The sequence below is a fragment of the Dendrobates tinctorius genome, unplaced genomic scaffold (genome assembly GCF_039654945.1).
Source record: "Dendrobates tinctorius isolate UK_male_01 unplaced genomic scaffold, ASM3965494v1 ptg000051l, whole genome shotgun sequence".
NCBI lineage: Eukaryota > Metazoa > Chordata > Amphibia > Anura > Dendrobatidae > Dendrobates > Dendrobates tinctorius.
The window spans coordinates 8,978,139-9,003,997 of record NW_027361719.1 but is presented as its reverse complement, the minus strand read 5'-3'; the positions used below and the strand labels follow the sequence as shown (position 1 = coordinate 9,003,997).

General features: G+C 47.5%; 1 protein-coding gene across 2 annotated transcripts in view; it reads right to left on the bottom strand.

Moving 5' to 3' along the window:
* AVIL (advillin) overlaps window positions 1-25,859 on the bottom strand; it is a 134,626-nt gene that overhangs the window by 53,701 nt on the left and 55,066 nt on the right. For both annotated transcript variants that reach the window (XM_073576756.1, XM_073576757.1), the window contains exons 5-7: window positions 20,496-20,604; window positions 4,414-4,524; window positions 2,182-2,387 (exon numbers count right to left, since the gene is read on the bottom strand). In XM_073576756.1, coding sequence (XP_073432857.1) covers window positions 2,182-2,387; window positions 4,414-4,524; window positions 20,496-20,604 — 426 coding nt within the window. The remainder of the gene's footprint in view (window positions 1-2,181; window positions 2,388-4,413; window positions 4,525-20,495; window positions 20,605-25,859) is intronic.

Genomic DNA, 25,859 nt, shown 5'->3' with positions numbered 1-25,859 from the left:
CTGTGTAAGGCATGTCACGGTGGATCAGCTCTTAATAATAATAATCTTTATTTTTATATAGCGCTAACATATTCCGCAGCGCTTTACAGTTTGCACACATTTCATCACTGTCCCCGATGGGGCTCACAATCTGAATTCCCTATCAGTATGTCTTTGGAGTGTGGGAGGAAACCGGAGTGCCCGGAGGAAACCCACGCAAACACGGGGAGAACATACAAACTCCTTGCAGATGTTGTCCTTGGTGGGATTCGAACCCAGGACCCGCTGCAGTGCTAACCACTGAGCCACCGTGCTGCCCCTAAGCTCTTTACCAGGCACTGTCACATCTTCCCTGGATCTCGCTGAAATCATGAAGAGCTATGGCTGCAGCTTCCAGTCACTTGTCCTTGTCATTGGTGCTGAAAGCTGCTGATAAACAGCTGGTTCAATGCAAAATACAACTGGACCCTATTCTTGGCCTAATCTGAGGAATGGGCATCAACAGAAAAAGGGATCCTGAAGTGAGAATACCACTTTTATCTGCTGCTCCATTCTTTGGTATACTGGCAGAGTGTTCTGTGAGGGCTAATCCCAAAACCCCCCTTCTGAAGACCTGATAAAGAAGTTCTGTAGAAGCTGGTTAACCACCACTTTAGTTCAGCAAAGCAAATATCTCAGTTCTGCAGAGATGGTTGGTGGGATTAACCCTGTAGTCCGTCAACAGTCCCCCTGCTTCCATACATAGCCTGCATTAAAGGGGTATTCTTATGCCGAACAGGAAAATAAGGTAGCATGCAGCAATCATGTTGTGGTAAGCATGCTGCCAATCTTCCCCTCCTGGTACTTACCTAGAGGTCTTCTGCTCATCTTTGCCTGATCTTCTCCTGGCTGTGTGGGCTGGCGATCGCCATGCTGGATCCAGAGGCCACCACGAGTCCTCTCCTTCTTCCCAGCGTCCTCTTCTTCCGCCTGATCTCATCGTGGCACTGCGCATGCACAGCAGTGTTTTGGTGACAGGAGAGGCATCCTGCCCCCTGGATTAACTGATAAATGGGGCAGGAGTGACGTCATGTCAGTGAGCGGCCAGGAGACATTCAACCTCACTGCCGCGGCATTCATCATGCTTCATGGATCAGTGATCCAGGCAAGATAAAAAAACAGCCGGAATCGAGGAGAAGACGTCACGGGGAACCATTAGCCTGCATTCCGGGACCCAAGGAGCTGCAGCTCTGACAGGTAAGTATGTCAGTCTTTTTGTGTTCTAGGGTGATAATACTCCTTTAAGGCCAGCCAGTAGATCTGCTGAAAAGGCAGCCACAAGAATCCCCAGCAATTGTGGTCCTGTATATTTTACCCCCAGGTATGTTCAGCCCTAGATGTTTTGTTCCCTGCATGTTTCCCCCAAAAGCTGAGGGTGAAACATCTGGGGTCAAAATGCTAGGGGCAAAACATCAGATGGTGACACATCCAGGGACAAAATGCTGTAGGTGAAACATCCAGGGGCAAACTGCTGGGGGCGAAACATCCGGGGGCGAACTGCCGGGGGCGAACTGCGGGGGCGAAATATCCTGGGGGCCAAATGCTGGGGACAAAATGTGCGGGGGCGAAATGTACCCAGGGGCGAAACATCCAAATCCCTCCATTTTTATACCCACATCTGTGGTTCAGGTCATCATCCACACGTCGGGGGGGGTTGGGATGAGTTTAACCCTCATTGTTTGAGTATTTACTCAATCTGCATACTTTTTCCTCCACTGCTCTTCAGATCAACAAGCCACACGGACCCACACAATGGTCATTCAATATATTAGCAATCATTGATTGTTCAATGATCATGGGTCCCTCCCTGTCCGCCAAAGTTAATAACACAATAACAGTAGGAGCGGATATGAGGTAAGCAGCAGCTATTCATCAATATCAAGAGTCAATTTTAAGACTCATATGACAACAGTTTATGTTTCTTGACCTACTGAAAATAGACATCTGGTATAATTAAGAGTATATGCTTTGTCATTACACCCATGCTTTTACTTTAGGAGATACCTGTTAATTAACTGGAGGATGGGAAACCAGTCGGGGGCCACACCAGACTAGTCACATCTATTTTTTGTTCCCCACTTGGCTTTTCATGCTGACCATGGTTTGGGCAGCTTGCATCCAGTGACAAGTTCCCTTTGATAATAATGAGATATAGGCACTTACTGGTATAACATGATGTTAGCTTTTTGTGTTTGGTCAGCAACTTCATCAGCACACCCAGGGACAATTCTCTGGGTTCTCTCACCAAGTGTACTTATAAGAAGTTTCATTAAGTCTTGTGAGGCTTGCTCATTGTCTCCTTCAATGACGCCTATTTCCATCCGACCTCCTCTTTCTCGGTCACGTATGTCTTTGGCCAATAACATTCCCTTTTGACAATGCACAGAAATAATCATATTAGTATACGGGTTTATGAAGAATCGGTCCTGTTATACTAATCTGGTCCACACAGGGAAGGTGTTGGCTTTATACAGCAGCAATCAGTCAGAGCTCTAATCACTGCTGTGTAACCAATTAAATGCCACAATTCTTTAAAGGGAACCTATCAGGTCCCCCATGCCCTCCAACCCATCAGAATTCACCTATATATGAGTAAATTCACAGCTTAACTAGCCCTGTATAACATTTTTCTCTAAAAATTAAGTTTAAAAAAAACATTTATAACGTCCCTGTTTATTTTGCTAATTAGGGCTTTGACTAGTCGATGGGGCGTTAGTTGGCCAGACTAATCAGCATTCTTTCCATGTTATCACGCCTCAGAAGCTGGGTGTATGGTTCTCCAGCCTCAAAGGCGCAGTTTGCATGACCGGAAGTTCAGAAGATGGTTTCCGGCCATGCGCAATGCACCTCTGAAGCCGGTTAGGCTAAGTGCACACGTACCGGAATTCTCGCGGAAATTACCTCGAGAATTTCGGAATTCCAGTCCGCGGGAAAAATCGCATTTTAAATTCTCGCGATTTTCCCGCGGAAAAACTAGCATTTTGCAAGCGTATTTAGCTTGCAAAATGCTAGCGTTTTCCAAGCGATCTGTAGCATCGCTTGGAGAACTGATTGACAGGTTGGTCACACTCGTCAAACATAGTGTTTGACAAGTGTGACCAACTTTTTACTACTGAGGCCTTCTATGCAGCATCAGTAGTAAAAGATAAAATGTAAAAAAAAAAAAAAAAAAAAAAAAAAAAAGGGTGTTATTCTTACCCTCCGACGTCCCGCACATCCGTTCCCAGTAATCCTTTGCGAAAATGCCCGCGATGGCGTCCGTTCGTTTGACGATGACGTCGCGCGAATGACCGCGAGACTTCGCGATCCCGCGAGAACGGACACCATCGCGGGCATTTTCGCAAAGGATTACTGGGAACGAGAGCGTGAAGAGAAGCAGGAAGGCTGCGCGGGACGTCGGAGGGTGAGAATAACAATATTTTTTATTTTTAAATTCTATTTTTTACAGGGATATGGTACCCAAAGCCCGGAGGACAGTCTCCTCTCCTCCGGACCGTGGGTACCATCCGCAATTGTTCTGCCTACTTTCCGCATGGTGTGCACAGCCACATGCGGAAAGTAAGCGGAACAATGCATTCCTATGGGTGCGGGATTGCCGCGATTCCGCAAATTAATGAGCATGCTGCGGTTTTTACCGTGAAGCGATTCCGCCGCGGTAAAAACCGCAGCATTAGCACAGCATTGCGGAATCCCATAGGAATGCATGGGATGCTTATTTTTCACGGCAAAATCGCGCGGTTAAAACCGCCGCGGAAACGCGAAAAAACCGCCACGTGTGAACTCAGCCTAAGCGTACACCTTGCTGAAGAGGTGCAGCGACACTGCCGAAATGTGTGGCGCGTGAGCAAAATTTCAAGTATCTGGCGATGAAGACAGATAACATAATTTGCATTATCAGGGACAATATAAGTGATTTCTTTAAACCTCATTTTTACCTAAAAACGTTATACAGGGCTGGTTAGGCAGGGAATTTACTCATAAATAAGTGAATGCTGCTGGGTTGGAGGACATGGTGGACCTGACATGCTCCCTTTAGGAAAAGCGATCCTAGTGGGGGTATCTGTTTTGACGCTAATCAACCCACTGCTAACATTTTTTGTGTATTAGCTAAGTGGGAGGATTGCTAAGCTAGCAGTTTCCTAATTTCTATCAGGGATTGAGCTGATACACTTTTATGGCTTAAAAAGACTGTTAAGACAGACATAGGGGGCTGTTTTATACTGTTTTGGCAAAAGAACCCCCTTCTATCTGTCTGACTGTCCATGGCACTGGTTGATCTAAACGTAACTCTGATTTACATTGGACACAGTGAACCAATTTACCAGGTACAAGAAGAAGACTGAACTGGATAAATTTATGTCTGTCTTCCTTCCATTTTACCATATGGTCAAATACCTTCATTCTCTCTGCTTTGTTGCTGTCAGGTCCATTCCATTGAATAATAACTTTGCCAAGGTCCAATAAGAACACATCACCGAGGTTAAAACTGCCCCAGTTCAGCTCCACCTATGTATAGAGCAGATGTTATGGTGTTATAGATGGAGAGAGCCCATGATGCTAGTGTGGAAGAAACATTGCTGGATATTCATTAGATGCATTTGACATTATACACACCTCAATAACTAAATTGCAACACCAAGAAGCAAAATTTATGGAAATCACAGAATCGATTGACATGTTAATGATAATGATATGCAACGCATGAAAAAATGGAAACGAATGTCAAAACATCTCGATTATTAAGTACTTAGTGTATGGCTTTTGTTTCTTGAAGAAGAAGTGGGCTACACTTCAAAACACGTAGAAACATTTTAAAAAAGCAACTTTTTTTACATTATCTCCGGCATTTTATGTTTCTTCATCACCTGGCAACGCGGATACAGACCACAAACTTTCCATCTTTTACATATTTCTCTGGTAAAATTGCAGGGACCAGTGGCAGGCTGGGGCGGAGGGTAGCGTGCTGTGGTATTTAGGTGGTGTGGCTGGTAGGCGGCAGAGGTGTGCTGAACTCACAGGAATGGGGGGTGACCCGCTTCTTGACGTCGACAGGCACGAGATAGAGGCAGGAATTGTATTCAACAGGTTTGCTTTTATTGGTCGCCCTGACGACGACCAGAACAAAACATGACAGATGTTTCACACTGTTATCCTCCTGCAGACAGGCCCGGGCACCTTCACTTGTACACTTTCTCCGTCAGGCGTACTTCGTGGCTCTATCCGCCGTGGCTGCCCTAGGCCAATCCACCACGGCGTTTCACCTTACAAAGTCCTCCAATAATCCAGGTCCTCACAGGCAGTCTCTGCCTGTGACCAATATCCTATAGGGTCACCCCCCGTGACCGTTTCCACTGTCCAAAGTCTCTGAGGGGTCTCCTTTGTGTGACAGACTCTCCTAACCTGTGAGCTCCCCTGGCTGACTGAAGCTTCTGGAAGCTTACCTCAGTATTGATTCAGACAGACCAGGTAGCCCCACCCTCTGTCACCTGACAGTCACCTCTGCCCAATCAGAGTCACCTTGACCTCTGGCAGTTATGTAACACTCATATGACAGTTACATAATCACTGCCATCGGCGCTCTCCAGTGACCTCTGATGGGCAGACTGCCACATGACACCCTCTGTCAATCTCTCTGTCTCCATTACAGACAGAACTGCATCCAGCTAAACCTCCCCACAAAATCACCCGTGGATCTGCAGCAGCCATACAACCTGGAATCAGGTCAGCATATATTGATACAATTTTTAGTAATTACTATTGGATAAGACCCTATTTTGCGCTATTTTTTCTCCTCAGCCGTTTATATCCCTTACTACACGCAGAAATACTCACACTTACAATCATCAAGATTTCAGTCATGCAGGCTGCTCAATGTAGCATGGGCCAGGTGTTGCAAAGTTAAAAATGGCTCCACTTGGAGAAATGGCCATACCACTAGTTCCACGTCCAAATAAATGTAACGCCAAATTGTTAAGGTACCTCGAATGGAGATAAGAGGGTTCTATCTACTGTACATTATGCCACCTTACACCATAATCACGGGAGTAGGACTCTTGTGACGTTCCTTCATGAAGGCCTCTTCATAACATTGCTCACGTAGCCATTAGATCAATATTCAGCCATCATTGTGTCCAAGACGAACGCAAGACTCGCTGGTGATAAGAACTGAATGAGTTAAATGAATTCTGCTGAACTTTATCTTTTCTTCGAGGAGATGTCTCAGACATCTCCCTTGTGAACCAAGGTCAAATATTTCCTGCTTACATGGCAAAGCTGTTGTAGAAGTAACTATTTTTCTTTTCTTTATTGCGCATGTCTGTAAATGTCTAAATTCTTTGCTATAAAAGATGGAAGCCTAACTGATAAGCCAGAGGCGCGCAGCAGGCATCCCGAGTTGTATTATACAGCTTGTGTCTGTGTTATTCTTCTCGACGGAGCAATCAATTAGAGACATATGGTGCCTTACACCCAAGAACATCGGTCCTTCAGATGAAAGAGATATCTGAGGGATCCCGACAGTTTCCTGGCGCCCGAACAGGGACCTGATATAGGCACCTCTCCAAGACTACCCGATCTACAGACCACTCCAGTTACTGATGAAATTGTGAACAGCAGACCTAAACACCTGGCCAGGTAAGAGATCAATTTTTCTCTTCTCTGCTCTTCATAATGTATCATTATAACTAAGGTCCGTATAAAGGGGAATCTAGTAGAGGAGGGGGCCGTAAGATCAGGTCCATATAAGAACTCTGAGGAAATCGGGTGTGACACGCATATGTAATTTCTGCTCGAATGAGAGGTTACTGTAGGTTCTGTCTGTGCACAGCTAATTTTAGAAAAAGAGCTGATGCAAATCGAAATGGGAGAGGTCTGACATTATGGAATATAAGGCTGGGTGAACAGTTCATGCTGCAAAGCCCCGACGGACAAGTTCTCCACAATAGAAGATTCCGTGTTAGGAATCAGGGAGGTTGTTGAATGGCTACTTTGATTTGAAAGGTTGTGGAAAGTAGAAAAATAAGCTGCACAGTAGGTATTCGTTCAAAGAGTGGTGATATTGCCTAACTGGGTTATGTGACAGCGTCCTTTCGGGGAGGTCACCGCCTAAGCTTAAATCAACACCCTTTACGAATAAACCTTGTGACAGATAAGAGTGTGATCGAATGAGCACAGGACCGTGAAATGAGCCTGTGACAAGATATGACTGAAGAACCCCGATAGATGGATACTTTGTTTACAATCCTGTGTGTTGTGGGAGTGCTTCTGTTCGGATGTTACATAGCATATAAGTACATGAAACACGTAGTACAACGAGGAACAGACACCCCATTTAGCCTGTTAGCACCTTAGGAAGAAGGTAACGAGGTATAGTAGAGCCTAGTCTTGAGCTTACCCAATACATCACCTAAGGAAGGGAGGATTAACAGGAAGGAACAAGAGAAACAGGATAAAGAAATGGGGAACAGTCAGGGAAAGACACCTGAGGAGGGAAATTGGTTATGTGATATAATTGAGGATAGATATGGAAGAAGTGCAGCAAGAGACCTAGAAAAGATATTAAAAAAATTCAAGGTAGAAGGGAAAGAGGCTTTGAATGAGGATAAATGGAAAGAAATAAAAGACACGAAGTCAGGAAAAACCACCATGGTTACTTACCGGTAGCCGGTTTTTCCGGAACCCATGACAGCACCACATGAGAGAGGGATCCGCCCCGCCAGGACAGGAACCTACTGAGACATAAGGGGCGGCACCTCTCCCCCGCTTCAGTTGGGTTACAGAGCATTGAGAGGACTTCCCGGTTAGTTACATGTTTATCCAACACCACAACACTCAAAACACCCTACTAATTGTGCACACCATACAGTGAAAAAGGGGGGGAATGTACGGGTGCTGTCATGGGTTCCGGAAAAACCGGCTACCGGTAAGTAACCATGGTGGTTTTCCCTTCACCCATGACAGCACCACATGAGAGATTTTTGGAGACTTCGAAACACCTTAGGGAGGGACCACCGCTTGCAGCACCCTTCTACCAAAGGTTAAGTCAGCAGAGGAGGATAGATTTAATCTATAGTGCTTAAAGAAGGTTGAAGGTGAGGCCCAGGTAGCGGCCTTACAAATCTGTTCGATTGATACCTCTGCCTTTTCAGCCCAGGAGGTCGCCACGGCTCTGGTGGAATGAGCCTTGATGCCGTCAGGAATCGGGATACCACTAGCTGAATAGGCTACACTAATGGCTTCCCTGATCCATCTAGCAATAGTCCCTTTTGAAACCCCATAGCCTTTCCTGGCACCCTGAAAAGCTACGAATAGGGACTGTGACCTCCTCCACTGGCTAGTGGCAGATATATATTCTACAAGAGCTCTTTTAACATCCAGACTATGGAATTTTTCCTCCCCCAGATTTTTTGGATTTTCGCAAAAGGATGGAAGAACAATTTCCTGACCCCGATGGAAATCTGACACTACCTTGGGCAGGTAACTGGGGTCTGTTCTTAACACTACCCTATCCTGAAAGACTTGCGTATAAGGAGGATTTACTGAGAGAGCCTGTAAGTCGCTTATCCTGCGGGCTGATGTGAGGGCTACTAACAGGATCGTTTTTAGGGTCAAAAACTTTAGGGGTAGCTGATGTAATGGCTCATACGGTTCTTTTGTAAGGGCTTCTAACACCAGGTTTAAATCCCAGGGGGCTATTCTAGGTATTGGAATAGGTCTAGCTCTATGGCAGGATTTAATAAATCTGGCTATCCACCTATCTGATGCCAGTTTGCAATTGTAGAGCGCCCCTAGTGCCGACACCTGAACCTTAAGTGTGTTTACTGCTAACCCCATCTGCAACCCAGATTGTAAGAACTCTAGGATGTCACTAATCGGAGGTTCTTTCCCTAACGGCTTACCCAAGAACTGTAGGAACTTATCCCATGTTCTGCCGTAGATGTTAGTAGTCACCGGTTTCCTGCTTTTTTGCAGAGTGGCCACCAGCCCAGGGGAGAACCCCCTATCTATTAAAAGCGACCTTTCAAATTCCACGCCGTCAGATGGAATCCTTTGACCTGAGCGTGTAATATTGGACCCTGAACTAGTAGGTCCGGGATTTCTGGCAGAACCCAAGGATCGGAGAGGGACATCTTCCGTAGCAGAGCGAACCAGGGCCTTTTTGGCCAAAATGGAGCTATTAGAATCACCCTGGCTTGATCGTTTCTGATTTTTCTTACCACAGTCGGGATCAGAGCTACTGGGGGGAACGCGTAAGCCAGTCTGAAGTTCCACTGGATGTGCAATGAGTCCACTGCCCATGGGTTTTCCCTTGGGTTTAGAGAGCAGAACCTTTCTGTTTGCCTGTTGTGCTTGTTTGCAAAGAGGTCTATCACCGGTTCCCCCCAAAGCTGAATTAACTTTTGAAAAATAGATCGGTTTAGTGCCCATTCTCCTTGCCTCAGGGTATTGCGACTCAGGAAATCTGCCTCTATGTTTTCTGCCCCTTTTATGTGTAGGGCTGTCACGGAGTGTAGGTGATCCTCTGCCCTGCTCAGAATGTTTGTTGCTGCTTCCATTAAGGAGTGTGATCTTGTCCCTCCTTGGTGGTTGATGTATGCCACTGCTACCTTGTTGTCTGACATGATGCGTACATCTTGACCCTGGAGTAGCGGAATGAAGTGGTTTAGGGCCTTGCCCACTGCCCACAGTTCTCTCAGGTTGGAGGATGCCTTCCTTTCTTGAGGTGTCCAGGAACCCTGACCTATGAGGCCCCTTAGGTGTGCCCCCCACCCCGAGGAGCTTGCATCTGTTAAAATTATATCTGTCGCCTGTCTGTCCCATGGTATTCCTAAGGTCAGATTTGTCTCGTTCAACCACCAGTTGAGAGAGTCTCTGGTTTTTAAGGAAAGCTCCAGCTTTCCTTCCAAACGCCCTCTTAGCGATCTTTGTGCTCTTAGTATCTCCCCCTGGAGTTGCCGGGTGTGAAACTGAGCCCACCTGACCGCCGGAATACAGGATGTTAGGGTACCTACCAGGGACATTGCTTTTCTTAATGTCATACATGGTTGGTTTCGGCCCGCCAAGGCCAGATTTTGCACCTTCTCTATCTTGGACTCTGGGAGCAGACACTCTTGCCTTTCTGAGTCCAGTATAAATCCTAGGAAGGTCTGTTTCTTTAGGGGTTGTAATTTTGATTTTTTGAAATTGACTATCCACCCTAACTCTTGCAAGGTGTTGATCACCTGAGTCAGCTGTGCTGTACAGTGGTCCTCTGAACTGCCCACTATAAGAAAATCGTCCAGGTATGGTATTATGACCGTATCGTGAATCCGGAGAAAGGCTGTCACTTCCGCTATGACCTTGGTGAAGACCCTCGGGGCTATGGATATGCCAAACGGAAGAGCCCTGAACTGAAAGTGCCTTAGTGTGCCCTGAATATAAAGCGCTACCCTCAGGTATTTCTGGTAATCTGGATGGATAGGGATGTGGTAATACGCATCCTTTAAATCGACTACGGCCATGAAGCAATCTTGATGTAGCAGCTTCACTGCCGTAGTTACTGATTCCATCTTGAAGGTCGGGTTCTTTATCCATAGATTGAGGCGTCTGAGATTTATGATTGTCCTGAATGACTGATCCGGTTTTTTTATTAGGAAAAGGGGCGAATAAAACCCCTTTCCTTCCTGTAAGCGTGGCACCTCGGACAGTACCCGCTTGTCTATCAGGCTCAGGATTTCTGTTTCTAAGGCCAGTTGTTCTTCGGTCATCTTCCTGATAGGTGTGATGACGACCACGGATTTTGGCTGACGAATAAAGGGGATTTTCAGGCCTTCTTTTAGGATGCTCAGAATCCAGGTGTTGGAGGAGATCTTTTCCCAGGCCTGGAAAAAGAGTGCCAATCTCGCTCCTACTGGAATACTGGAGTCACTGTGGTGACTTTTTGGAGGTGGAGGTGCCTCCACCAAACATAAACCCTGATTCTTTCTTCTTTTTATCCTCCCATCTTCTCCTGTCAGCGGGAGGACGTCCTCTATTGAATCTTCCCCTCCGAAAGGGCTGTCTCCTCTGATCCATAGGGAATCTGGGGAAGCCTTTTTTCTTATCGCCTGCTTTCTCCAGAATATCGTCCAAGTTTTTGCCGAACAGGAATCGGCCATCGCAGGGGAGAGAGCACAATTTGGCCTTGGACTGAAGGTCACCCGGACAGCCTTTAAGCCATAACGCGCGTCTAGCAGCATTTGATAGTGACGCTGCTCTGGCTGTTAATCGCATAGAGTCCGCCGAGGTATCTGCCAGAAAAGCCGCTGCCCCGTGCAAGAGATACATGTCTGATAAGATCTTCTCTCTTGGGACCCTTGACGCCAGCTTCTCTTCTAACTGCTGCAGCCAGATCATGAGGGAGCGTGCCGTGCAGGTGCCCGCTATCGCCGGCTTAAGACCTCCTGCTGTTGCTTCCCATGCGTGCCTCAAATATGAGTCCGCTTTTTTGTCTAGCGGGTCTCTAAGAACCCCTGCGTCTTCCAAGGGCAGGGCCGACCTTTTGGAAGACCTGGACACCGCTGCATCTATTTTTGGGACTTTGTCCCATATTTCCATATCCTTGTATTCAAAGGGGTATCGCCTCTTAGAAGCGGATAGAAGGGCCCCCGATTTTTCAGGCTTTTTCCACTCCTTCTCAATAAGCGCCTGGATTTTCGCGTTTACTGGAAAGGTTCGTTTTTTCCTCTCCTGAAGCCCCCCAAACATGACGTCCTCTAGGGTTTTAGCCACCCTTTCTTCCTGTAGGCCCATTGTGGTTCTAATGGCCTTTAGGAGGGCATCTGTATCTTCTACAGGGAAACATGGCTTACCCCCTGTGTCACTATCTGAGGAGTCTGAGGAGGATGATTTTTCCGCCTGAGATGATACTGATGCGGAATCTGAGGGGGAACTAGGGAATTCCTTCCTGCTTTTTTTCCCTTTTTTCAATAAGGACTTAATTGAGCCTTCCATTTCTGACCTGAGGGCAGATATTAGATTGGCTGCGAAACTAGGCGCTTCCTCCGCCATAGTTCGCTGAATGCACGAAGCACAGAGATCTTTTTGCCAGTCTCTTGCTAGGGGAGATTTACATATAGCACAATCCCTATTGTTCTTCTTGCTTCCTGCTTTTCTGGGCCTTTCCTACAGGGTGAAGCAAACAATAGAAAAACCCCCTATTAATATACTGCTGACATTCACGAAGATCACTCACCACCCGTAATCAAGGGTACTGGATTTGGAGGCTGCGTCGGAGCACCTGACCCGCGCTCTTTGGACCTTGAGGAGTGCCCCGACCTGCGGCTGGGGCGACTGCTGCTTGAATGGCTTCCATGCTTTCTGCCAGAGGGCTGTGAGGGAGGCAGGGACGCTGAACGTTCCTGCTCGGACTCCATCTTGCACCGCCGATCTACCGCTGTCTTCCCCTTTTAATTTGCATGCCTCCGCCTGGTGAGCGTCTTCCTCCCCTCCCCCCTGCGACCGCCGGCCCAGCGCTTCAGAAAGCCGGCCGGCGTCGCACCCGGCGCCATTACACCGTCGCCTTCTGCTGACGTCAGCCGGCGCACCCAGCATTCCAAGCGCCGCTGACGTCAGCGGCCGGAAGACGCCAGCGTCTCTCCCCTGCCACGGGGATCGAGATGCGGCGTGCGCGAGGGGAGGGCGGCGCGGTGGGGGCTTCCCGGAGCCACCGGGATCCCATCCACGCCCGCACGAACCCGGAGCCCCAGGGACCCCGGGGACTGCGCTTCCAGGACCCGACGGCCGGCGCTACAGGTAAGCTACCTGTTCTTCCCGCGCCGGGACGGGCCTGGGTCTTCTTTCTCTTCGCCCATGACAGGCACCGCCACAGTGGGATTCCTTCCAGGACAGGAACCCAACTGAAGCGGGGGAGAGGTGCCGCCCCTTATGTCTCAGTAGGTTCCTGTCCTGGCGGGGCGGATCCCTCTCTCATGTGGTGCTGTCATGGGTGAAGGGAAAATTGCAGATGCGGGATGGGGAGAACAGGTTGAAGCATGTTTAAAATGTTCACAAGTTGCTCAGAGGGAAAAGTGGGCATATAACGAGAAGACAGGGAAATGGATACGTCCAAAGAAGGTCAGAATGACAGATGACCCAGTGGAGAAAATGCATGAGCCTCCACCCTATCCAACCCCTTTGTCAGTGCCACCACCAGTACCTATGGCTCCTGCCACAACTCCCAGTTCACCTCCACCACCGGCTAAGCTGTACCCAGAGACGCAAATAGCTGTTAAGCCACCTAGTGGCAGTGATGAACCTGGATGGGTCTGCAGTAATTGTGGTCAACAAAACCCCAATTGGAGGGAGAATTGTCTTGCCTGTGGTGCACCCAGATACCATGCGCCCAACCTATTAGCCCCTGTCAGATCACAAAGCAGACCCTTCGGGGAGATTACAGCACAGGGGGATTACGTCACTAGACATATAATTACTAATCATTACCAGCCTTGGACTGCAACTGAATGTATGGCTTTGTTGTCTAACGCCCCTGACCTGATTATCAATCCAGCCCGATTTGCTGCTTACTTAAGACAGGTGTTGATGGTACACAGAGGTACCTGGAATGACGGGGAAGATATGCTCAGATTAAAACTACCTCTGCCACTCCAACACGAGCTCTGGCAGGCTTTGACAATTAGAAAGCCAGCGGAGGATGCAGCAGACAACCCTCGCACACAGGCATCAGCAGGAATATTCCTAGAAGTCCTTGACACGTTCATGGGAGACAAACAGACAGCGAGGTTCACAGACAGCTGTTTCACAACAACCTGGACAAACAGTAGCTGATTTTTACCAGACATTAGAGATGGGATTTAGCGATGAGGGACTAGACCTTACCAACCCGGGGGTACAGAGACTGCTTGCTAAGTCCTTCATAGATGGGTTAACGCCAGAAATGAAATTGAAGTTGAAAAATTGTACTCCCGATTGGAGGTCAGCAGACAATGCCCATGGTCTAAAGCAGAGAGCCATGGGAATTGAGATGGACTTAAGGGAAAACAAAAGAGAAAAAGGGAAAGTGTTTCTTACACTAGATTTGGAAGACCCGGTAGGGAGACCAAGGAGAAAGACTTTTACTTGCCATTACTGTAAGAAACCTGGTCACTTTCAAAGAGATTGCCGAAAGAGAAAAGCAGATAGGGAACATCAATCTAGAAAGGAGGACACAACCGACTGACTAAATGCCACTAGAATGACACTCGATTCTAGGGAGCCAGTAATTAAAATTCAGGTGAATGGTAAAAAGGTACCCTTTCTATTAGATACCGGAGCAACCTCTTCGGTGGTCAATGACAAAGTAATAACTCCAGACCTCCTTTCAGAGTATTCGACTTTTGTCTCAGGATTCAGTGGACAATCTAGCCTAATTCCTTTTAGCAAACCTTTACCAGTTAAGATAGGACCTAAAATGTTCCTGAATAAATTTTTGTTTGTCAAAAGAGCACCAATTTGCCTATTGGGAGTAGATGTACTAAAGAAACTGCAGGCAGATATCAAATTTGCTGAAGATGGTACAGTACATCTTACTATCCCAGATGAGGATGAGGATGCTCTTGAGGCTTGCATGATAATTCAAGCTCTCGAGTCACAAAATCCTGATGACACCACATCACAACCATGGGACCCAGCCCTAGACAAATTACCTGATACCTTATGGGCAAAAGGGAATGCGGATATTGGCTTACTTCCCGTATCCCCAGTTGTGGTGGAGGTGCCCGCAGACACAAGGTTGCCACAGCTGCGGCAGTACCCTATCAGTGCCCAACAAGAGGCTGCTATTGAGGCACAAGTCACTGATCTTGTAAACAATGGAGCATTGGTGTCAATTAAATCACAAGCTAATACGAAATTGTTTCCTGTCAAAAAGAAAGGAGGACCAGGTGATGCCCCGAAATATCGCATGGTACATGATCTGAGAGAGATAAATAAGGTCCTTGTTCCTTTGACACCAGTAGTACCTAACCCACACACGCTATTGGCAAAAATCCCTAGTCAATCGAAATGTTTTTCAGTGATTGATTTGTCAAACGCATTTTTCTCAGTGCCCCTCCACAAAAGCTGTTGGCATCTGTTCGCTTTTACATTTAAGGGCAAACAATATGCCTGGACCAGACTACCGCAGGGCATGCAGCATTCACCCACATTGTACACGCAAGCATTGCAGTCTGTGTTGGCCGGCTGGCCACACCTACCTGATATTGTGCTCTTACAATATGTGGATGACCTGTTGCTTTGTGCACCTGATGAGGCTAACTGTAGAATCCATACACTTTCACTACTGATGTTTTTATCAGACAATGGATGTAAGGTCAACAGAGAAAAATTACAGTTTTGCCAACCAAAAGTCATATTCTTAGGACATTGTCTATCACATGGTACCCGACACTTAACCAATGACAGAATCACAATTGTACAACAAATGAAGGAACCGACAACCCATAAGCAGTTGAGAGCATTTTTGGGTTTAGTTTCGTCTTGCCGCCAATGGGTCATACATGCTAGTGAACACATGCAGCCACTGTATGATTGCATCAACACAATACCTTTCCAACTGACTGACATTGCACGAGACTCATTTCAGTATCTGAAGAAGGCCATAGTGTCAGCCCCAGCATTAGGTATACCTAACTATGATATACCCTTTCAACTGATGGCCGCTGAAATAAGAGGGCATGCTACTGGCATTTTGACACAGAAACATGACAAAAAGAATAGACCCCTTGCATACTATTCTGCCAAATTAGACTCTGTAGCACAGGGAACACCATCCTGTGTTAGAGCAGTCTCTGCAATCGCATTGCTACTTGACAAAGTTTCTGATATTGTACTGGATAACCCACTAACTGTCTGTACCACACATGATATATACGGTATCCTGAATCAGGTTTCTTCTAAACATATTTCTATGGCAAGACAACTCAGATTGCAATGTGCCTTGCTTATGCCTCCTAATGTTACGTTTACCAAAACTCAGAATCTGAATCTGGCTACATTGTTGCCAATTGCAGATTCTGAAGGGGGGGATATAGATGAGAACACATTATCGCTTTCTTTTGAGTCCCCACACGAGGTTGAACATGATTGCATAGAACTGATGCAGCAAGAAGTTGTTGGCTTGCCCAATGTCACAGACACACCATTGTCAAATCCAGACTTTGTACTTTTTGTGGATGGCAGCAGATATGCCGATGAAAGTGGAAAATTCCACACAGGATATGCGGTAGTGTCACCACATGAGACTATTTTAGCAAAGGCACTTCCACCCCACATGTCCGCACAAGAGGCTGAGCTGACAGCTCTGAATGAGGCATTAAAACTTTCCAAAGGAAAAACAGCAAATATCTACACTGACTCAAGATATGCCTTTGGGATAGTACATGATTTTGGGGTTTTGTGGCGCACAAGGGGTTTCATGACAGCAGCAGGAACACCCATAAAACATGCCACACTGATCAGAGAAATCCTCGAGAATGTGGCCCAGACACAGGGGGTGGCCGTTATGAGGGTGCCAGCACACACCAGAAAAGACAACATGGAAGCAAAAGGCAACGAAAAAGCAGACCAGGCGGCGAAGCAAGCTGCCTTGGGGACTCCAGAAAAAGTAAACATAGTGCACAAGGATGCATCAGAATTGTTTACAGACTTACAAAAGTTCCAAGAAGACTCCGCTCAGACAGACAAGGAAACTTGGGAAAAGATGGGAGCTGAGAAGACGAACGGAATGTGGAAGAAAGATCAGAAGTACTGCTTGCCAAGGATGGCAGAAGCAGTTCACCTTCCAACTCACATGTCCGCCAATGGAATGACGCGCCTAGTCACAAAGGTTTGGATTGCTCCTGGGTTTAGGAAGGTGGCGCAGCTACACTGTACCTCCTGTCCCATATGCCTAGCACACAACCCCGGACAGGTAGTGAAAACTCCACGGAAACACAGTCCTAGACCGTTATACCCCTTCCAGAGACTACAGATCGACTACATTCAACTCCCCAGAAGTGGACCATATGAATATGTTCTGGTGTGTGTTGACATGTTCTCTGGATGGCCAGAGGCCTACCCGGTGAAAACGGCTACAGCTCGAGCCACTGCAAAGAAACTAGTGATGGAACTAGTACCACGATTCGGTGTCCCTGAAACAATTGAATCAGACAGAGGTACACACTTTACTGCTGAGGTAATGCAAAATGTAATGCAAATGATAGGTGTAGAACAAGCATTTCATACACCCTACCACCCACAGAGTTCAGGGAAGGTAGAACGAATGAACGGGACACTAAAATTAAAAATACAGAAAACCATGGAGCAGACCCATAGACCATGGCCAGAGTGTCTCCCATTAGCATTATTCTCAGTAAGGTACACACCCACGGGGAAAACTAAACTGTCACCCTTCGAGATATTGTTTGGAAGACCACCAAACACAGGGTTGTACTACCCACAGGTCTTAACACTCAATGTGGATAATTTGACAAGTTATGTAATCCAGTTGCAAAAGCATTTAACTCAAATGCATTCTCTAGTTTTCTCTTCCATTCCAGATCCAGATAGTGTGGAAGGAACTCACTGTCTACAACCTGGTGATTACGTATTTGTCAAGAAACACTCCAGAAAGACCCTTGAACCCCGATATCAAGGACCTTACCAAGTACTCCTAACAACGCCTACTTCTGTTAAGTTGGAAGGACGACCAACCTGGATCCACGCATCGCATTGCAAACTAGCCACAGAAATTAACAAAGCATAAGAGTGCATAATGTTTTGGTTTGGTTTTGTTGCATTATCTGTAATAATGGTAGCTGCGTGGGACAGTCTAAATTCTCCAATGTCCTTGAATAATAAGTTTATACAACATCATGAAAAATTACTGAATGATTGGTCAAATGACACTCAGTCTCCTGCAGATTGCTGGATCTGCACACATTCACCAGTATCAGCCACTAGTATTCCGTTCCTTGTTATTCCTGTGCCACCCGAGGAATTATTTGCCTGGACCAGTTGTTCTGATACACTTGCTAATAATGCCACAAATAATGTGAAGTTATGGAACACAACTGTTGGAATACCTATTGTGGGATGGGTAGGATACCCTTGGTGGCAGGGTAACCTTTCAGGAAGTAATACACACCTTCAATATCTGGCATATAAAGGGGGGGCTTGGGTACCCAGGAAAAGGACTCGGTTAACCTACTTGGGGCAAGTTCCAACGTATGGTTTACAAGTTAGCTTTGATGTAACTTCTCATTCTACTGATGCCTTCAAACCAATGTTGCTAGAAAGAAAGTTACATAATATGTCATGGGAGTACTCCAATTTATTTCCCCAGGGCACTAATGAAACTTGTATTAATATTCCTGGTAATATGCCTTGTAACGAGTCCTCGGAATATAAGAAGGGAACCTCCCCTTGTGGAAACCCTGATGCAGGTTATTGTAGTCCTTTAGGACAATTTTCACCTTGGTGCATGCTCCAGAATGTATCTGCGTTCATAGATTTAGTTCATAGACTGGTACTACAACATTCAACCCTATGGGACCTACCTAGTGACATGTACTGGGTATGTGGAGACAATGCATATAAATGGTTGCCAGTAGGGGTAAAAGGTGCTTGTACTCTGGGTCGTTTGACTCCAGCTACCTTTGTTATTCCGAATGACCAGTTGAATACTCAGAGCATACCTAAACACACGTTGTACAAAAGAGCTGCTGACAATACACCTCGCCTCTCTGGGAGACCACATATAGTGCAGATGAGTGTGGCTAATAAAATTGTCAGTTCTATTTTTATTTATCCTATGATTACTCAAATGTGGGATAAATTAGTCAGGGCTACAGATTACTTAGACGACCAAATATGGGATATATTGGATATACTGAACACCACCGTTGCTGTCCAAAATCAGCTTATCATAGTCACTAATCAGCATACCATAGTACTAGATTATTTAACTGCAGCGCAAGAAGGTATGTGTCAAGTCATCGGACCCGCTTGCTGTCATTATATAGATCCCAACAGTAGTTTAAAGTCAAGATCAAAAATAGAGGATGTTCAAAGACTTAAAGATCAGTACGATAAAGACAATAATCGTACTAAGGACAGTTGGTGGTCAGACACCTTCTCTTTTCTTAATCCAGCTAATTGGTTTAAGGGTATTGGAGGCTGGATAGCTGGGATTATACTAAGTTTATTACGTATTGCCGTTTGTCTCCTTATAATATATGTGTTACTGAAACTTGTTTTTTGGTGTATCTCTGTATGCAAGAAAAGATGTAGAAATAGATAAGGAAGTTTGACTGTAAACAACAAGAATGTATCCATTATTCCTTTGAGTCCTAGATTGACATCTCATTTCTGGCATGAAGGAGCGTACTCTTGCAATGATGGACGTGGCTTCAGTATCTGGGGGATGGAGAAGGTAGAAGACCTGTCTCCCTTGGGCAACCCGTCGGCCTGGGATAGTACCTGGTGAACGAGCCACTATCCGCTGTTGTTGCAGGATCCAGTGTTCCAGATTGTGGAAAATGAAGATGTCAAAGGGGGGAATGATAAGAACTGAATGAGTTAAATGAATTCTGCTGAACTTTATCTTTTCTTCGAGGAGATGTCTCAGACATCTCCCTTGTGAACCAAGGTCAAATATTTCCTGCTTGCATGGCAAAGCTGTTGTAGAAGTAACTATTTTTCTTTTCTTTATTGCGCATGTCTGTAAATGTCTAAATTCTTTGCTATAAAAGATGGAAGCCTAACTGATAAGCCAGAGGCGCGCAGCAGGCATCCCGAGTTGTATTATACAGCTTGTGTCTGTGTTATTCTTCTCGACGGAGCAATCAATTAGAGACATATGGTGCCTTACACCCAAGAACATCGGTCCTTCAGATGAAAGAGATATCTGAGGGATCCCGACACTGGTGAAGAGGATAGACATTCATTCCAGCCTCTAATGTCTTTTTGCTCTGCGGTATCATAGCCTTTCCGATTGTGGTCACCTTTACCTGGATGTCTGTCTCAAGGCCCCATGTGATTAAAACGCTTTCTGATGGTTTGTGGCCCCTTCCACGTGCCATGGATTGAAGCTAGGAGCTTGAATATTTGATCATTGGCAGATCTTAGCAACACCTTCTACTATCTCGATGCTCATAATCTTACAGCCTGTACTTTTTGGTATTGCAGATAGATAAATCGATAGAGATAGATAAATAGCTGATTTCTCCTTAGATACAAACATCTGCCCTCCACAATGCTCCACGGATGATGATTACGACATTCAAATTATGCTATGTCCACATAAAAGTGCTCAAATATTGGTTCCCAAGTTTACTGATGATGATAAAGGAAATGGTAGCCATTTTGAATGGGCAGCAGAGACCCAACATTGTTTGCCTCAGTAATATCTAAGTAACACATTGGGATTATCTTAGTAAAATGCTTTATGTTAATAGAAGTATCCATTATTTATCTATATTTACCTCAGTAGCAGTGACATTTCTTTTCCCTTTTACATGAAGCAGTCTCTTTACGTCATATGTGTTGGTGTCCACGTGTTTCATCCCAGATGCTACTCCTCCTTTCTTATAACTAAGGGAGACACAAAAGAAAATTCTGTACATGGACACATTGTAGTCAATGGTAAAAATATAGTGATGTGGTACTTAACAGAGCCTGACAGCATGTAGGAACTTGCCTATAATCACAAAATGATCCCAAAATAATGGCATATCCTAAATACACCATACATATAAATGATACTACCCAAACCCACCAATTTTGGCATTCCCAGTCTACCATCTAATGTGAATGGGGATCCCCTGACAATACCCCGACAGGTGATGTTGGCGGAGACAAGGATCTCGTAGCTTGAACTTAAAGAAGACCTATCACCAAAAAATAGGTATTAGACCTACCGGTAATGATGTTTCCAGGAGTCCATCCTGACAGCACCATGGAGGACGTCCTCCTCCTCCTTACAGGGACAGGAAAGCACACGAGAGGTTAAAAGGCCATGTCCCACCCCCTTTCCCTCAGTGATTTGACAAGTACCACAAGGTGGATGATACTAGAAACGGTTTAATGAAACGATCATATTACAGCATATGACATGACATAATACATTGCAGTATAACACAACCGGGAGGGAACTACCCGTGCTGTCAGGATGGACTCCTGGAAACATCATTACCGGTAGGTCTAATACCTATTTTCCAGGACGTCCACCTGACAGCACCATGGAGAGTACCAAAGCACCTCCTCCGGGTGGGATTACTGCCTGGAGAACTTTTCTCCCAAATGCGGTTTGTTGGCCAGCTAACACATCTAGTTTGTAGTGTTTGAAGAATGTATTAAGACTAGCCCAGGTTGCCGCTCGACAGATTTGATCAACTGACGCCCCCGCCCGCTCGGCCCATGAGGCCGATACCGCCCTCGTAGAGTGGGCTTTTAAGGAATCTGGCGGGCTGGCGCCTTCAGCCTGGTAGGCATCCGAGATTACTGAGGTAATCCAACGCGCGATGGACGCCTTAGAGGCCTTCTTCCCTTTATTCCTACCTCCAAAGAGGACGAACAGGTTCGGGTCGACACGCCAACTATTGGTGGCCTCTAGGTATTCTATAACTGCGCGCCTCACGTCTAGCGAGTGGAGCCGCCGCTCCTTCTCATTTCGGGGATTATCGCAGAAAGAGGGTAACACTACCTCCTGGTTCAGATTTCTTGTAGAGGCTACCTTCGGGGTAAATGCCGGGTCTAACCTTAGGATTATACGGTCCTCTCTTATCTGGAGGTATGGATCCTTAGTGGATAGGGCCTGGATCTCCCCTATTCTTTTGGCCGTGGTAATGGCTATTAGAAAGGCCGTTTTACGAGTGAGAGCAGGGATGGCTATCTTCTCACTAAGGGCGAAAGTGTCCGAGCAGAGGAACCGAAGTACCAGGCCCAGGTCCCATGGCGGGGTGAGCTGCCTAATCGTGGGGCGCAGGCGCTGTGTGGCTTTTATAAACCTTATCACCCAGGGATGTGCAGCTAACTGGTAATCGAAGAAGGCGCTCAAGGCTGAAACCTGGACTTTTAGAGTGCTGGGCTTGAGGCCTTTATTAAAACCTGCCTGCAGGAACCCTAGTATTTTAGGGAGATCAGGGATGCCTGCCACGAGCTTGGACCTGCCACCCTCCAGACAGAATCTTTTCCATATCTTCCGATAAATTGCCGACGTCACCGACTTCCTGCTGGCCTGTAGGGTGGATATGACCTGCTCCGACAATCCTTTTGCCTTCAGGATGTCCCTCTCAGGATCCAAGCCGATAGATGGAGTCTTGCTGGGTCCGGGTGGTGGATCGGGCCCTGGTGGATGATGTTCTCCCACAGGGGCAGTTCAACTGGATCTTCTACTGCCATGGCTCCTAGAAGGGGAAACCAGCTTCTCCTCGGCCAGAATGGCACTATCAATATCACTCTTGCGTGGTCCTCGCGTATCTTCCTGAGCACTGCCGGTATGAGGGCCAGTGGTGGGAACGCATAAGAGAGGGATTCTCCCCAAGTCTGACTCAGGGCGTCTACTCCTTCTGGATGGTCCATCGGATTTAGGGAGTAGAATCTGGGAACCTTCGAGTTCTTCCGGCTTGCGAAGAGATCTATACTGGGGGTCCCCCAGCGCTGACAAAGCTGGTCGAAGATTTCTACGTTCAATTCCCACTCTGTCGGGTGGATCTGTTGTCTGCTCAGGTAGTCTGCCACTTTGTTTTGGGAACCCTCTAGATGTACCGCGGTCACGGAACGAACTGTTCGTTCTGCCCACGTGAATATCTTTTCCGCCAGTGCCTGTAGTGGTTGATGTCTGGTTCCTCCCTGGTGTTTCAGGAATGCCACTGTCGTTGTATTGTCGGATAATATGCGGACATGACGACTCTTTAGCACCGACCGGTTTCTCCGCAACACTTCCCAGACCGCGAAGAGTTCCTTGAAATTGGAGGATCTGGCCTTGATGCTTGCTGGCCCCTTCCCCTGGAAGATCTTCCCTTCTATGTGGGCTCCCCATCCCCACGCACTTGCGTCTGTGGTGACTACCACGTATGGAGAGGTTGTCCAATGCACGCCCACCTGAAGGTTCCTGGACTGTAACCACCAGCGAAGGGACTCCTTTACTCGTCCTGAGAGCCTTAGGGGTTTGTCTAGCGACGGATGACTCCTGTCCCACCTCGCGAGAATTTCTCTCTGTAACAACCGCGAGTGGAATTGGGCCCATCGGACGCACTGGATGCAGGCCGTCAAGAGGCCCAGGACCTCCATTGCTTCCCTTATGGAGCATTGACGCTTCAACAGGCCTCTGGTTCTGGCCTGAATGGACTTCTGCTTCTGCTCGGGTAGCCAGGATATTCTGTCGGCTGAGTCTAGGAGGACTCCCAGGAATACCTTTCTGGTGTCTGGTGTGAGGTCCGACTTCTCCCAGTTGATCACCCAGCCCAGGAACTCCATTACGGTAGTTGTTCGGATCCTGTCTCGGATGAGCGCCTCTTTGGATCTTGCCACCAGTAAGAAGTCGTCCAGGTACGGAACAATCACAATACCCTGATCTCTCAGGTAGGCCACCACCTCTACCACCAGTTTCGTAAAGATCCTGGGAGCTGAGGCCAACCCGAATGGAAGACCCTGGAACTAGAAATGGCAGGTCCGGGCTGGTGAGCTGATCGCGAACCTTAGTAGGCTTTGGGATGAAGGATGGATAGGAACCTGATAGTATGCCTTTTTTAGGTCTAGGGTGCACATAACTGCGTCCCTGTCTATTAGGGGAATTGCGGATCGGATTGATTCCATCCGGAACCTCCTGTATCTGACCCAAGTATTTAGTGGCTTCAGGTTTATGATGGTGCGGGCCTCGCCGGATTTCTTTGTGATTGCAAACAGGGAAGAGTAGTGCCCTCTCCCTCTTTCTGACGGTGAAACTGGTATTATGACCCCTGAGTCTAACATGTCCTGAAGATCCGACCACATTGCGGAGTCCTCCCGGACGACGGTGGGGGGAAATATATCTGTCGGGGGGAGGAGAATAGAGCTCTATCCTGTAGCCTTCCCTGATAGTTCTGAGGACCCACTGATTGTTGGTGACTCGTGACCAGTTTGCTGCAAAGTGGCGAAGTCTCCCCCCAATGCCTATGGCGTCATTGTCTCCTCGATCTAGATGTTGATGCGAATGGGGGACCTCTGTTCCTCCCACTCTGGCTGAAGGAGCCTTTGTAGGAGCTTCTATTAGACCTCGCTCGACCCCTAAACTCCGACTGTCCTCTGAAGAAGCCTCTCCGAAAGGACTGGGGCCGCCTGGGTTTTCCTTCCGGGAATCCCTTATTCTTATCGGACACCAGCTCAAGGATATTATCAAGGGCTGGACCAAACACCCTCAGGCCCGTGAAAGGGATGGCACATAGCTTTGCTTTAGAAGGGTTATCCCCCGACCAGGATCTAAGCCAAACTGCTCTCCGGGCCGCATTAGAGAGGGAGCCGTTTCTGGCCGCAAACCTTACTGATTCCGCCGACGTATCCGACAGGAACGCCGTGGCTGATTTCAAGAGAGGAAGAGATGCTAGTATCTCTGACCTCGGGGTCTTGTTGGTTAGGTGTTCCTCCAACTGCCCCAACCACAGGAACATAGACCTGGCCACCGAGGTGGCTGCTATGTTGGCTCTAATCAGGGCCGCCAACGTCTCCCATGCTCTTTTTAACAATACGTCCGCCTTTCTATCCATCGGGTCTCGAAGACCCGATGAGTCCTCGGATGGGATAGCAGTCTTCTTAGTAACCTTGGCGACTGGGACGTCGATTTTAGGGACTTCTTCCCATGCCCGAGTTTCCTCGGGATCGAAGGGCAGTCTATTTTTAAAGTCTCGGGAGAGTGTCAACCGACGCTCTGCTTCCTTCCACTCCTCCAGGATCATTGCTTTTATGTGTTCACTTACAGGGAACACCACCTGTTTGCGGGACACCAGTCCTCCAAACATTAAGTCCTGTCTGGACTGTGGCTTAGGGACTTCTTCCATCTGCATGGTATTTCTGACCGTGTGTACCAGCTCGTCCGTATCCTCCAGTCTGAATAGGTACTTCCTGCTCTGATCCTGTCTATCCCCCAGGATCTCGCCTTCTTCCTCCTGGTCTGAGTCCCGGAAATCGGATTCCTCGCTAGGGCTCGCTTCTGATACTGGGTCTGGTTCCCACCTTGGACGCTTGCGACTTGGCCCAGGGCTGGGGGACCGACGCCGGGCTGTAGAGGCCTGAATCTCTTCCCTTATCAGCGACCTCATTTCGGAAAGGAGAGATGGCTGTTCCTCGCCTATGACCCTGGAGGTACAGGGACCGCATAGGTTCTTGCTATAGGTGTCTGGCAGCTTTACTCTGCACACCGGACATCTGACCGATTTGGAGGTGGCTTTTGCCGGGTCCTTCCCCGAGGGGGACTCTGCCGGGGTTCCCTTTTCCTAATAACATAAGGGGCACCTAGTCAGATCTGGGCTGTGGGGATGGGTGGGGAGGGTGGTCTGCGCTATGCGCACTTACCCCTCCACCAGCTGCAGCGTTGCCTTCCATCCTGCTCCTGGCGACCAATGCAGTCACACAGCCTAGAACGACCTGTGGCGACTCTGGAGAGCGCTGTGGTCCAGGAGCGCGCGAGCCCTGGATTTGAAACCGGCGTCTGACGTCACCGGATGTGACGCTGGTAAGCCGCGCCTCCACTTCCTGCCGGGCTTCTGCTCGCGACCGTGCTCGGTTCCCCGGTCCCGCCGCCTGCAGGGAGCCACCTCCCCACCTGCTATGGCGTTCGCTGGAGGCCTCCAGTGCTGACCAGCCGTCGGCGC